The 12,952-nt window shown below is 46.3% G+C and overlaps 1 protein-coding gene and 1 long non-coding RNA gene across 6 annotated transcripts in view; one reads left to right on the top strand and one right to left on the bottom strand.

Annotated features, from left to right (window-relative positions):
- The window catches only part of LOC119432389 (WASH complex subunit 2), a 545,737-nt gene that overhangs the window by 207,241 nt on the left and 325,544 nt on the right, over positions 1-12,952 (top strand). Inside the window, exons 11-13 of one of the 4 annotated variants that reach the window (XM_049658604.1) lie at positions 7,958-8,029; positions 12,019-12,054; positions 12,601-12,690. In XM_049658604.1, the coding sequence (XP_049514561.1) occupies positions 7,958-8,029; positions 12,019-12,054; positions 12,601-12,690 (198 nt within the window). The remainder of the gene's footprint in view (positions 1-7,957; positions 8,030-12,018; positions 12,055-12,600; positions 12,691-12,952) is intronic. The other 3 variants (XM_037699556.2, XM_049658605.1, XM_049658606.1) reach the window with 3 other exon arrangements.
- LOC125941424 (uncharacterized) lies at positions 4,044-4,813 on the bottom strand. Of its 2 annotated transcripts, XR_007464263.1 has the most exons (4): positions 4,737-4,813; positions 4,632-4,690; positions 4,358-4,585; positions 4,044-4,195 (listed from the first exon to the last, which is right to left on the bottom strand). It is a non-coding gene; the product is annotated as an uncharacterized LOC125941424 (long non-coding RNA). The 2 variants fall into 2 exon arrangements; XR_007464262.1 differs by lacking the exon at positions 4,737-4,813 and having other exon boundaries at positions 4,632-4,715.

Genomic DNA, 12,952 nt, shown 5'->3' with positions numbered 1-12,952 from the left:
CTTTAAGAATGTGGCGTATCCTGTCTGACTCAGCCATGGCAACATTGACACGGTGACAGAGTGCAAGCACATCCTCGATGTACGATGTGTAGGACTCGCCAGAGTGTTGTTTGCGAGCATCCAGAGTTTTCTTCGCAAGGGCAGAGCGAACCGCCGGCGTGCCAAAAACTTGCCGAAACTGCTGCTTGAAGTTCGTCCAATCGGTGAAATCAATCTCGTGGTTGAAAAACCAGGTCTTCGCTACACCGGTCAAGTAGAACAAGACATGGCGGAGCTTGTGGGGATCATCCCACCGATTAGCAGAGCTTACTGCGCTCGTAATCATCCAGCCAGTCCTCAGCATCTTCACCGCGAAGACCAGCGCACAGATGGGGATCACGCTGGTGGCCGCTGATGATCACAGAAGGTGTGGCTTGTGGAGGCAGGATGGTTAGGGTAGAAGCGCCAGGCTGCTCGTCCTGCGACCTGCTGACGGACAGTGGGAACAAGCGGCGACCCGAACGAAGCTCCAGGGAGTAGGCCAGGGGCGTAGAGGATGGGGAACCAAGAAGCACCTCCACCACTTGTGACGTCACAGTAAGGACGGACCTTTATTTAGCCCGAGAGACGACACGGTGAAGAAAGGCGGCGTCCACAACCAGCCTGAAGAGCCTTCGACACAGTCCACGCTGATGATGATGCGCCCGCACGCGCGATGAAGGTGAGGGGCACACGCATGATGATGATAATGTACAGATGATGAAGAAGTGCACAATAAATGCCCACAGTATATAGTTCTATAAGACGCACCGACAAAAAATTTCTGAAAGAACTGCGACTTACACACCGGGGAATGCGGTAGGAGTTTTCGGTGGGAGTTTTTCTTTTTTTTTTTTGACGTGTGGTCAACACATTCACTGTCACCTAAGCTCCGTGGAGACAGGCGCTGCTACTAAGGGGGCCAGTATTGGGGTTTACGTAGGGGTAAGCTGCGTGCATACTGATTGGTCAAATTTGAATTAACCAGCGAAGGACAATTTTAGATCGAAATAACGAATGTTTGGTGCATAGAAATGCATGGGCACTGGTCAGGACCTTTGATCGGTATCAAATTATCCAGGGTTGAATTCACGGAAGTCAACTGTACATGCAGGCTTAAATTTAGGAAACTAAGCATCAGTCAGCATTGTGAAGCAAAGGTCAGCTGGAAAGCTAACGCACATGACCCACTAGGGAAGGATTTGTATGGTGAATTAATTATTGTGTGTAACATCTTGAGCATTTCAGGTGTGCCGATCTTGCTTTAAAAGAGTTGTAACCAAATGGGAGCGTAGTGTGAGACTGTTATGGGGCTGATTAGCTCCTAGGAACAAAGAACACAACACAGTAGTGCAAGCATCCAACAAACCCCTGATTCCATGAGGTTTATTGGCCACTTGTCTGCTCCTAAAGTGGCGGCCCTGGAACACTTTTTGAACATAGTAAGAAAATGTTGCCAATCTGTCGCAGAGGCTGCTGTGAACATGTGCGCCAAATATTGCTTCACTGCATGCAGCAGGGAATTTAAAATCTCGAGTCAAAAACGGCAAAAAATTGCTTGCTCTCACTTATGCTTGAAATGTGGTTCTAGCGAGCAAAACGTAGTGGAAATAAGGGATAGAAAGATCACATTCTGCTCTCACACTTGCATTGTTGTCACGCAACACCATCAAAAGTGGCTGGACCCACCAGCGCTATTGGCTGATTTCATAATTTTAATTAAATAAATGAAATACATATGGAACTTCACGGTGATGCCAATGGCGATGACGGCAAAAATTCGCTTGGAATGTCCATTTAATTGCTATCACAATAAAATATACATTTAGACCTACAGTATTGGTAAATTTTAAAAAATGTCTGCGATCTCAAAGACGGACAAATGATTTCATCTTTGCACCGTGCGAAGCTGTGTCAGCTGGGTGTGTCCTCCGAGCTGGCCGCAGTGTGCTGCATTGTCTACAACGTCCACCACGGGGTGTTGCAATGAGCCCTTTCGCCGCCGCGAAATCTTTGGCCGGGGCTTTGCCCTCTTGCTTCCTCGCTGTGTAGCTTCCAGCGCTCTAACAGAGGCGAAAAAAGAGTATCAGTGTGGTAACTCAACTTATACTTGAAGGATCCGAAAAATGTTTCCGGCATGACATTTGTGAGACATCGTTTCACAGGGATAATTAGTTAAAGAGGTGTTTCAGGGCCCCCTTAATGAAGCTTTAGCTCAGGTCGAACTGCGATGCCGCCTTTTCAAATAGATGTAATAATAATAGTAATAATAATAATCATCTTTATTAGCAGAACATGGCACTCCAGATAAGCCGCAAGGCTAAACAGAAAGGCTGAGGCCCGTATGCTAAAGCTTCTGATAGCCCGGTATCTAGAGCAGAAATATGCAAAGTGCAGAGCACCCACACACACATGCACAGAGCGAGAGAGTCTCGAGCCAGTTTTCTGGGTCTTCAGTCGATGATCCGCAGAACGAGAGAGAGAGAGAGTCTCGAGCCAGTTTACCGGGTCTTCAGTCAATGGTCCACAGCACAACACAGAGGAAGAGTCTCGAGCCAATTTTCTGGGTCTTCAGTCGATGGTCCGCAGCATCACACAGAGAGAATCTCGAGCCAGTTTACCGGGTCTTCAGTCAGTGGTCCACAGCACGACACAGAGGAAGAGTCTCAAGCCAATTTTCCGAGTCTTCAGTCGATGGTCCGCAGCACGACACAGAGGGAGAATCTTGAGCCACTTTTCCGAGTCTTCAGTCAATGGTCCACAGCACGACAGAGGGAGAATATCAAGCCACTTTTCTGAGTCTTCAGTCGATGATCCGTAGAACGAGAGAGAGAGAGTCTCGAGCCAGTTTACCGGGTCTTCAGTCAATGGTCCACAGCACAACACAGAGGAAGAGTCTCGAGCCAGTTTACCGGGTCTTCAGTCAGTGGTCCACAGCACGACACAGAGGAAGAGTCTCGAGCCAATTTTCCGGGCCTTCAGTCAATGGTCCACAGCCCGATACAGAGGAAGAGTCTCGAGCCAGTTTTCCAAGTCTTCAGTCAATGGTTCACTGCACGACACAGAAGGAGAATCTCGAGCCAGTTTTCCAGGTCTTCAGTCAATGATCCACTGAACGAGAGAGAGTCTCGAGCCAGTTTACCGGGTCTTCAATCGATGGTGTGCAGTATGACACAGAGTGAGAGTCTCGAGGCAGTTTTCCAAGTCTTCAGTTGATGGTCTGCAGCATGACACAAAGCCAGTTTTCTGTGCCTTCAGTCGATGATCCATAGAACGAGAGAGAGTCTCGAGCTAGTTCACCGAGTGTTCAGTTAATGGTCCACAGCACGACACAGAGGAAGAGTCTCGAGCCAGTTTGTCCGGGTCTTCAATCAATGATCCACAGAACAAGAGAGAGAGAGAGTCTCGAGCCAGTTTTCTTGGTCTTCAGTTGATGGTCTGCAGCATGACACAGAGGGAGAATCTCGAGCCAGTTTACCGGGTCTTCAGTCAGTGGTCCACAGCACGACACAGAGGAAGAGTCTCGAGCCAGTTTTCTGGGTCTTCAGTCGATGGTCCACCGCACGACACACAGGGAGAATCTCGAGCCAGTTTGCAAGTCTTCAGTCGATGATCCACAGAACGAGAAAGAGAGTCTCGAGCCAGTTTACCGGGTCTTCAGTCAGTGGTCCGCAGAACGAGAGAGAGAGAGTTTCGAGCCAGTTTTCTGGGTCATCAGTCAATGATCCACAGAACGAGAGAGAGAGTCTCGAGCCAGTTTACCGGGTCTTCAGTCAGTGGTCCGCAGCACGACACAGAGGGAGAATCTCGAGCCAGTTTTCCAGGTCTTCAGTCAATGATACACAGAACGAGGAGAGAGAGAGTCTCGAGCCCGTTTACCGGGTCTTCAGTCGATGGTCCGCAGCGTTACACAGAGGGAGAGTCTCGAGGCAGTTTTCCGGGCCTTCAGTCGATGGTCTGCAGCACGACACAGAGCCAGTTGTTTGTGTCTTCAATCGATGGTCTGCAGCACAACACAGAGCCAGTTTTCTGTGTCTTCAGTCGATGGTCTGCAGCACAAAACAGAGACAGTTTTCTGTGTCTTCAGTCGATGGTCTGCAGCACGACACAGAGAGAGTCTCGAGCCAGTTTTCTGGGTCTTCAGTCGATGGTCCGCAGCATGACACAGAGGGAGAATCTCGAGCCACTTTTCCGAGTCTTCAGTCGATGATCCACAGAACGAGAGAGAGAGTCTCGAGCCAATTTTCTGGGTCTTCAGTCGATGGTCCGCAGCATGACGCAGAGGGGGAGTCTCAAGCCAGTTTTCTGGGTCTTCAGTTGATGGTCTGCAGCACGACACAGAGCCAGTTTTCTGGGTCTTCAGTCGATGGTCCGCAGCATGACACAGAGGGAGAATCTCGAGCGACTTTTCCGAGTCTTCAGTCGATGATCCGCAGAACGAGAGAGAGAATCTCGAGGCAGTTTTCTGGGTCTTCAGTTGATGGTCTGCAGCACGACACAGAGAGAGTCTCGAGCCAGTTTTCTGGGTCTTCAGTCGATGGTCCGCCGCATGACACAGAGGGAGAGTCTCGAGGCAGTTTTCGAGGTCTTCAGTCGATGGTCTGCAGCATGACACAGAGCCAGTTTTCTGGGTCTTCAGTCGATGGTCCGCAGCATGACACAGAGGGAGAGTCTCGAGGCATTTTTCGAGGTCTTCAGTCGATGGTCTGCAGCATGACACAGAGCCAGTTTTCTGTGTCTTCAGTCGATGGTCTGCAGCACGACACAGAGAGAGTCTCGAGCCAGTTTTCTGGGTCTTCAGTCAATCCGCAGAATGACAGAGAGCGAGTCTCGAGCCAGGTTTCCGGGTCTTCAGTCGTTGATCTGCGGAACATCGGTAGTTTCCTTGGTTGCTGTAGCATAACCGGTGCAGTCTACACTGGGACTGTCATTGTGGCTGTTGATTTGGCCGTGAGTTTCCGGGTATCAGGTAAAGACCGTACTCCAGTGGCAATTGTTTATAGCCTGCGGCTAGCTTGCTGGTCCATGGAGATGTGGACGATGTCTTCGCAGTTCTCGCTTGGATTACGACGAGAAAAATTATTTTTCTCATTTGGTTGAGAAAAATTAATTTTCCTTTCCCATGTATTTAGATAAGAGCCCCCAAGCTAAAGCTTCCTCTTAAGAGGAATCTTTTTTTCTCGGCAACCGCTGCACCGATATTTATGAGGTTTGTTATATTTAAAATAAGTTAACATCTAGTGACTGTAGGAAGTTTATTTTTCATTTAGGCCAGTAATTCTTTACTAAAGATTGTTAAAATATTGCTAATTTTCGTTAAATCAAACTGTCAAGATTAGAACCCTGTAACTCAGCAATGAAAAATGATACCACAATTGTGTAAATTGCATGTAATAGCACATCTAATTGTATTATACATTGCTCTCAGATACACCATTCATATGTGAATAGAAGTTTAGCAGAATCCTTGTAAACACTATAACTAATTCACATACGGTGCAAATTCATACATCAAATTTGTCCGCTTTAGATGCTTTACCTCTTTCCCTACCATGATGAAAATATGTGTTTCTTGTAGGTTATGCGAGATTTATTTTTTCTTTAACAAGAAAATACTGCACTCAATATTTTATGTGATACGTAACAAAAAGTAGAATGAATGCACTTTTCACGCATAAAAGCTTTGTTAACGAGATGTGTGTCATAAAAATATATAAATTGTCAAAATAAATATTGTGGGATAAAATTGAACAAAGTTTGCAAGGACACGCTTGTATCTACTAAGAAAAATGTAACGAAAATTATCAGACATGCTAAATGTAATTGCATGTAAGACAAAATGTAATTATGTAATGTATGTAAGACTAAATGTAATTAGCATGTAAGACATGCTAAATGTAATTGCCGTCTAATAGGCACTATCTCCGAAAAAATCAAAATTTTTCATTGAACGGGTATTCCGCTAAAAAAATTAAACTGCAAGCACTACAGTTGGGTGTGCCAGGCTGCGGCCACCGATGTTACGAGCGGCCTTGCGTCATCTCTCTCAGACGGAAAAGCGGCACCCTAAGATCCATCGATAAAATCAGCCGCAGACGCAGCGGAATAACAAGATGTGTGATCTTTCAAAGCACGCACGCCACTCTGGGAGGCGGCCATCTTTGCTTTCTACTTTAAACTTCAGAACGCTTTCAAAAATTACCACCTGGCAGGAAAAAAGCAAACTGCTTAGACAACTGAAATATAGTTCCTCCTTCACGTCCGATAGCGCAGTCCCTTAATCTTTTGTGCCGTTCTTGTGCTGCTTGCTGTATTATGTAGGCCTTTGATTCGTTAGTAGACGCACCTGATGGCAGCAGCTGGCGACTGTGGCATCTGAATCAGCTGAAAGTCGTGGATGGAAGGGTGCGGTGCATCGCCACCACGCACAGGCGTCGACGTCCGTTGCATGCCTCCCAGCGGGCACACGTGGGGCTGGTTCAGAAACTGCACAATCGCAGGCCGAGCAGGCATTAACATTGCCCTTCGTCTCGGGCACGCTCGACACACTCTGCAAAAGATCTTGTTGAGCGAGTTAGTGTTTCCTGCAAGACATGAGTGTTGTAGAGCAAGAATTCAGAAAAGGAAAAACCAGTGAAAGGAAAGAGTACTGTATAGGTGCAGCATGTTTTGCATTCGAATAAACAGTTGTGGGTTTAGGCTCTTTCCTTTCACTGGCTTTTCTTTTTCTGAATTTTTTGGCTACAAAAATCATGTCTTGACTGTGCAGATGTTGCAGGACTGGGCCATTCAAACCAAGTGCCTGATTACCATATTTGTTTGAATAAGGCTACTACAGTGAAACAAACGTCATATTAATGAAAATTTCAAAAATCCCCTGGGAAAAGCATATTCTTTTAATGCAAACATATTTAATTCCTACAAATTTTAATAACGCAATTGTAACCCAAATTTAGCGCATATTTGCAGCTTACAAAGCTGTGAAAGATTAGGCTTGTCACCTTGAACAGCAAATATTTCTGGAGGGCGGCGATTACAAAACGCTAGCCCTATCGCTCATGACCGCTTAATGGCAGCCCGTAGACCTAGAAACTACACAAAACAGCAACATTGGCATAACACTACAAACTGCAAGGTTGCGCGCGCGTTGCTGGTACGGCCGCAGGAAGCAGCGTGAAAGAAAGAAGAGGCGAGTGCAGAAAGAAGGGCAAAAGAAGGAAGAGGCTGTTGCTAGGCAACACTTGTCTGGGCAGAGCAGGCACTCGCAAAACCTGACGCGTCATCGCCTACTGTTCCGGCTGCCATGAAGGAGACACAGAAGTGTGAGAATCCCCAGATTTCAGAATAGTAATTCGTAGTCTTGAGGCATTGTTAAGATTCATCATGAAATTTTGTGCCAAACAAAAGGGGACAGAGATACACGAGGACACGTACTCGTAGGAAAAGCATTCGTCCTTGTGTATCTCTCTTTGTCCTCTTTTGTTTGGCGCAAAATCCCCCGATGAATCTTAACAATGCCTCAAGACTGGGTATACACTACAGTCAAGTTCCGTTATTTCTACCCTGAGGGAACCCACGAAATTGATCGAGTTAAAAAGCATGTTGTTATGCGTGTTGGTACATGTTCACGAGTAGGGAAAGACAACCACGAAAAATTGTGAAAAAAGGAATCTCATCTTTTTTTTCTTTGTACTTGTTTTTTTTTTTTCTTTTTTTCCATTCATGAGCATTTTTCCAAGTCTGTAGCATTTTTGCAGCCATTGTACAAAGGCTTCAAAAGGTATAAAGGGTCACAGGCATGTATCAGCAGTAGGAAATATGCCAAGGGGAGAAGGAGCACTTGCAAGCGCCTTACATGTGTATTTTCAAAAATAAACTGTATGCTCCTAGACTGTGTGCTGCAGTCTGGCCTTCAGTTGTCGCTAACAATGCCTTGCAGCCAACCTGCCTGCACCAACGCTGACCCAGAATGGCAAGAAAGTTCCCGTTGGAGGCGTGTCCATCCTAGGAGGTATACTTTGCTTCCTTTCATGTGGAATTTATATACTGCATATTATTTAGGGTATGATACCATAAAGATAAATTTAGCAAAATCCATTGTTACCATTAGGATTACCATTGTTAGCTCCATTGAGCACCATGTATTTCAGACATTTTTTTTTATTTACATGTACTGCAGTCTCATTGTGAGGCATTGCAGGGGAGGGGTTTATTTCTGCAGTGGTGATTTTAAAAAGTCCGTATGCATTAGTCTTTTTTGCCTTGTAAATCATTATTATTTATTTATTTGTGCCATACCCACAGCACAAAAATGCAATGTCGTTTAGGGGGTGGGGGGGGATTGCAATTTATGAAGCAATCATGATACTATTAGCAGAACTTTGAGAATACTCTTAAACAATGTTTGACAACGTGGCCTCAAAAACAACACTGGCTGAAGCATGGGCTTCAAGGTGGTCCAAATAAAATCAAGAGTGTAGAATTACTTCAATAGAGCAAAGATAATATTCCAAAGTTCAAAGTGACATTGGAAGACAATCTGTTCCAGTCATGAATAGTGCAGCCACAGTTCTTGGACCTTGAGTGAACATTCAACACATTGCGGCTCAATTTGGTTGCAACATATATTTCTCCTTTTGTATACCAACTGCATCATTATATAGATTCTATAGAAAATTTTAAACATAGCCTTTTTGACTTTCTAACATTTCCCACTTTAGTTCTTACGTTTGTCGCCCTGAAATTGATACCCTACTTTCTTGAAACACACTGAGAGTTATATTCGGTCTCTGGAGCTTTTTGGTAAGGCACACTGTGAGAGGGTCCAATGCATGTTTGAGGACTGCTCTCGCATATGTTTCATAAAGTGACTTTCGTAGACTTTAGTGTTGCATAAACACTAGGACAGCCATGTATGCAGGACTCTCTGAGCTAAGCAGTTATACTACTGATTTTATCGCACTCAAGTTTTAGAGAGAGGTAGCATTATATTCGTCTGATTTATCCTCAATAAATCCAATGTGTACCAATGTAACACACCCCATGAACGCTAATGCTGGGCCAAATTCTAAAGCCGACTTACCAGCTTCTGAAAATAACCCCACGAGAGCAAGGACAATTAATAAGGGGCCCTCTGGTGCGCCGGCGAATGCCGGTTGTGGTCCAAAGACCGAGTTAGAGCCCAGAGTTGTCAAAACACAACAAAATATATTCTTCAACCAAGGCAGTTACATACACACGAGCACACTTCGGCTAGACAATTGAGATGGGTATTAACAAAACACTGTAAAATAATTACCAGCAAGTCCAACACGTAAAGTACAAAATGAATGGGAACACAAAATGTCCAATCGTATTCACCCGTGCTGCTCTTAAGCCGGACGATCTCGGCGTAGCTCGAGGCAACTCTTGAAGAAGGAACTTCTTCCAGAAATGCAGACACTCGATGAACTCATCGGTTAGCTTGCCAAGGAATCCCCACGGCGCTTTTATTGCCTTCACCGGTGTTTCTCGAACCTTCCGTTGGATTCGTGATCCCGTACCATTACCAAAACCTGGAAATCTTTCAACCGCGGCCGTTGGAGCGTCATCAAGGAGGGTGGTGACTCATCCGTAGGCGCACGCTCGTGCTGTAGTACTCCCTCTTTCTTTCGACTCACCGGGTGAGAGGGTGTTCCGGCGCGTGTGCTCTCTCTCTCTCCTTACCGTCGCCTTCGCGTAGATGCTTCTAGACTCCATTGATCGCGTCGGCTGTTTGAGGCGTATGCGCTCTCCCCCTCTGTCGAAGCTGCCGCGGGGCCGTCTTGTTTTCTTGCTGGTTAGAGTGATGCGAGGCGCGCGCTTATATTATGCGCTCTTTTGTGACAGCCAAGTGTAGACCAATGCCACTGCTGCTGCGAAACAGTAGCATCGTCAGTCACTGCTACACTCAAATACAGCACACACAATGTGTTGCTGGATGGCAATGGGGAAGACAGTTCTGTTAAAGGGACACTAAGAAACAGGAAGTTCAGCTGGAATAAAAGAGGGACCTTCAGGAATGCATGTAGTTTTTGTTGGGTGCAAAAATATGAGTTATTAGCGGAGAAATTCGTAAACAAAGACCAAATATCTCTTCCTTAATTTCTCTCACCCCAGATTTGGCGCTGAAGCAATGTCGTCAGATTTCATTGCTCTCAGCAAATCAGAATGCGCCATGATACGTCACCGCTTGCGTAAACGGCCGAGGTGCTGGCTGCATCATGGCTGCATGGCTGCTACGTTTGCGTTCGCCGCGATGGATACCGTTGCTGTCGCTGCACCTTGCAACGAAGAGCTCGTCAGGGAAGCAGGACTGCATTTCAGCGATATTCAGTGAAACGGAGCGCGAAATGATCCTGCGTGCTCGAGCGGTAGGTGTTTCCGCGTGCGATGGCGGTGAGCCGCCGGCCGCGCCGGCGGAAAGCAGAGCTTCGTTTTCGTCGACGGAAGGCGTGTGTCCGGTCTGCCAGGCGACGATGTTCCGGACAGAACAAGCGTAGACAGTTGCGCACGTACTCGGTATGGTTATTTCGTGGCTTTATTTAATGACATTCAGCACTCACCGAGCCGCCAGTTTGCTGCTGCAGGGGCACCGGTAGGGGGTTTAATGAAGGCTGCATTGAGGGAACAGATGCTCTAGAAAGGACTGGCCTCTGCGGCACGCCAAGATACTTTCCGAGGGCAGGATTATATACATAATCCGAGGGCGAGAAATGCAGAGAGCACACCATTGGTTTCTCTGGCTCTTTTGCCGTTTTATCATCGGCAGAGCACTGAGCCATTGCGAACGCCGAGGAGCCGGGGCTCACCGCGCGGCACCACATGAAAGGACACAATCGCCCGCAACACTACCCACACGAGGTATTTTCTGGCTGTTTCCCGTGAAGTCAACGTTTTTCGAGCCACGCAACACGCAACCAAACACTGTTGAGCGGAACAGGCGCGCGCGATGATGCACTGAGAAAAACGAAACTACGAAACTATCACGACCGGATGTATCGCCCTGCCATTTTTCGCCATGCCAATTTTAAGCTAAACTTGTACTTCCTCGCTTGAAACGGTTTGAAATGTTGGCAAATGCTGTTTGTGTACGTTTAAGGTGTATTTCATTTGCGTTTCATTAACAGCGATAAATCACTCTCGACCAATCGCGACTGGCCTACGTTTGTGATCTCCGACATCACGAACATGTAGTGTGGGAAATTTGAAGGGGCGTCAGCACCTATCCTTCAGTTTTTCGCTATTTTCTCGCTTATTAAACATCTGTTCGCCGTAAGAATGGTATGACTGTGATTGTGATAGGATAATCTACCATTAAAGCTCAACTTCCGGTTTCTCTTTAGTGTCCCTTTAAAATGTTTTCTTTGTGCAGTTTAATAACTTTGCTGACAGAAACCACTTCTTTGCTATACTTCATATGCAACTTCAGTTAGCATCTAGTTTTCTTACTTAATGTACTTCTATATGTTGCCTGCTCAGCTGGTTGTGCCACAGATGGCAGTGTCCTAAGACGGCGGGCGAGAGTCCTCGCTTTTGCACTTCTTCCTGTGAGTACTTGACAAGAATGTATGAGGCAGAATTGCTGTGTTTTGTCTGATGGAGTCAAAATCGACATGCTTTCTGTGTGCACTTCAGGGTAAATGCACCAGCACCTTATTTTTGGGTCGCAATATGGAAGAAGGGGTTTCAAAAGGTTGGCAGTGTGACCCGAGCAAAAAGCCGCAATGCAGGGGAGTTAGCGGGATGGCCTCACCTCACTTATTGAAGGTGCCTTTTTAAAGTAACCTGAGGCTGTCATGCTGTACTGATGTTCGGCATCTCCGCATCAAGTGTAAGCTGAGCATTGAAGAAAAACTCAGTCCATGCATGCTGCATGAATTGAGTGCCCAGGGCAAGTACTGGCGTAATCAGTTTTGTGTGGCTGAGCAGTAACTAAGTACTCCTGAGCCTGGCCACCTCCAATTCATTTTTTTTTTTTAGCGATGAGGCCACCTTCCACATCAGTGGCACTTACCGGTAAACTCTAAGTGTACATGTCTCCGATCGGAGGAAAACCCTAGGTTATTACATGGCCTTCGTGCTCGGAGAGTGTGGCCTTGTGATGTGAAATCTCGTGAGAGCTCTCGTCTGGCCATTCTTCTTTGAGGCGACAGTAATGGGAGATGGAGCATCCTGCCTCTACCAGAGCTCGCAGAAAGGCATATGCAGAAAAAAGTTTGCATTTTATTGCGATATGGACACTTGAGGTGCATTCTCATTGAAGAAATGAATTAAAAACAAAAGGAGTTGGAAAAAAAAATAATAATGCTATCCAGGGCCTGATGACATGTGGCTGCTAATTTCAAGCTATTGACTCTCTGCCACTGCCTATAGGCCTCGATCAAGTGATGCAATAGCCGTGGCTTTTTGTGCTGAGTGCCTTCTATATTATCATATGTGCCACCTACTTCTCCGACTTGCCTCCCGCCTGTACCACTCCAGATATAATAACACCTGTTGACTCTGCACAGTCACAGTGAGCATGGTTGCTTCCTTCCTTAGCGCGCATATATGATGTTGCAGGGGTCCCTCCTCTTTCTGCACCCTGGAGGCAAGGGAAACGGGCAGCGCTGCATGGTCCTGTTGCGAGTGACAACTTGTCCACACACTCAGGTGATGAATTGGTGCTTTTGACACGTTGGTAATTTGGAACAGGATGTCGTCCTGCCCATAGGATTGCAGTTATCAACGCCATGGACACGCATTTGTTATCAGTGAAAATCTCCTTCTCACCAGAGTGTGAATTTGGGCTGGCTGGCTCTCGAGATGTAAGATGCTACACAAGATTTTAATCATGAGAGCTGTTTATAGAAGCAAAGAATGTACAAGAAGTACATAAAAGAATGCAACCGAAACTTATGCACACACTATTTAA

This window comes from Dermacentor silvarum, chromosome 11 (assembly GCF_013339745.2).
Source record: "Dermacentor silvarum isolate Dsil-2018 chromosome 11, BIME_Dsil_1.4, whole genome shotgun sequence".
Taxonomy (NCBI): domain Eukaryota; kingdom Metazoa; phylum Arthropoda; class Arachnida; order Ixodida; family Ixodidae; genus Dermacentor; species Dermacentor silvarum.
This window is presented reverse-complemented; position numbering and strand designations above follow the sequence as displayed.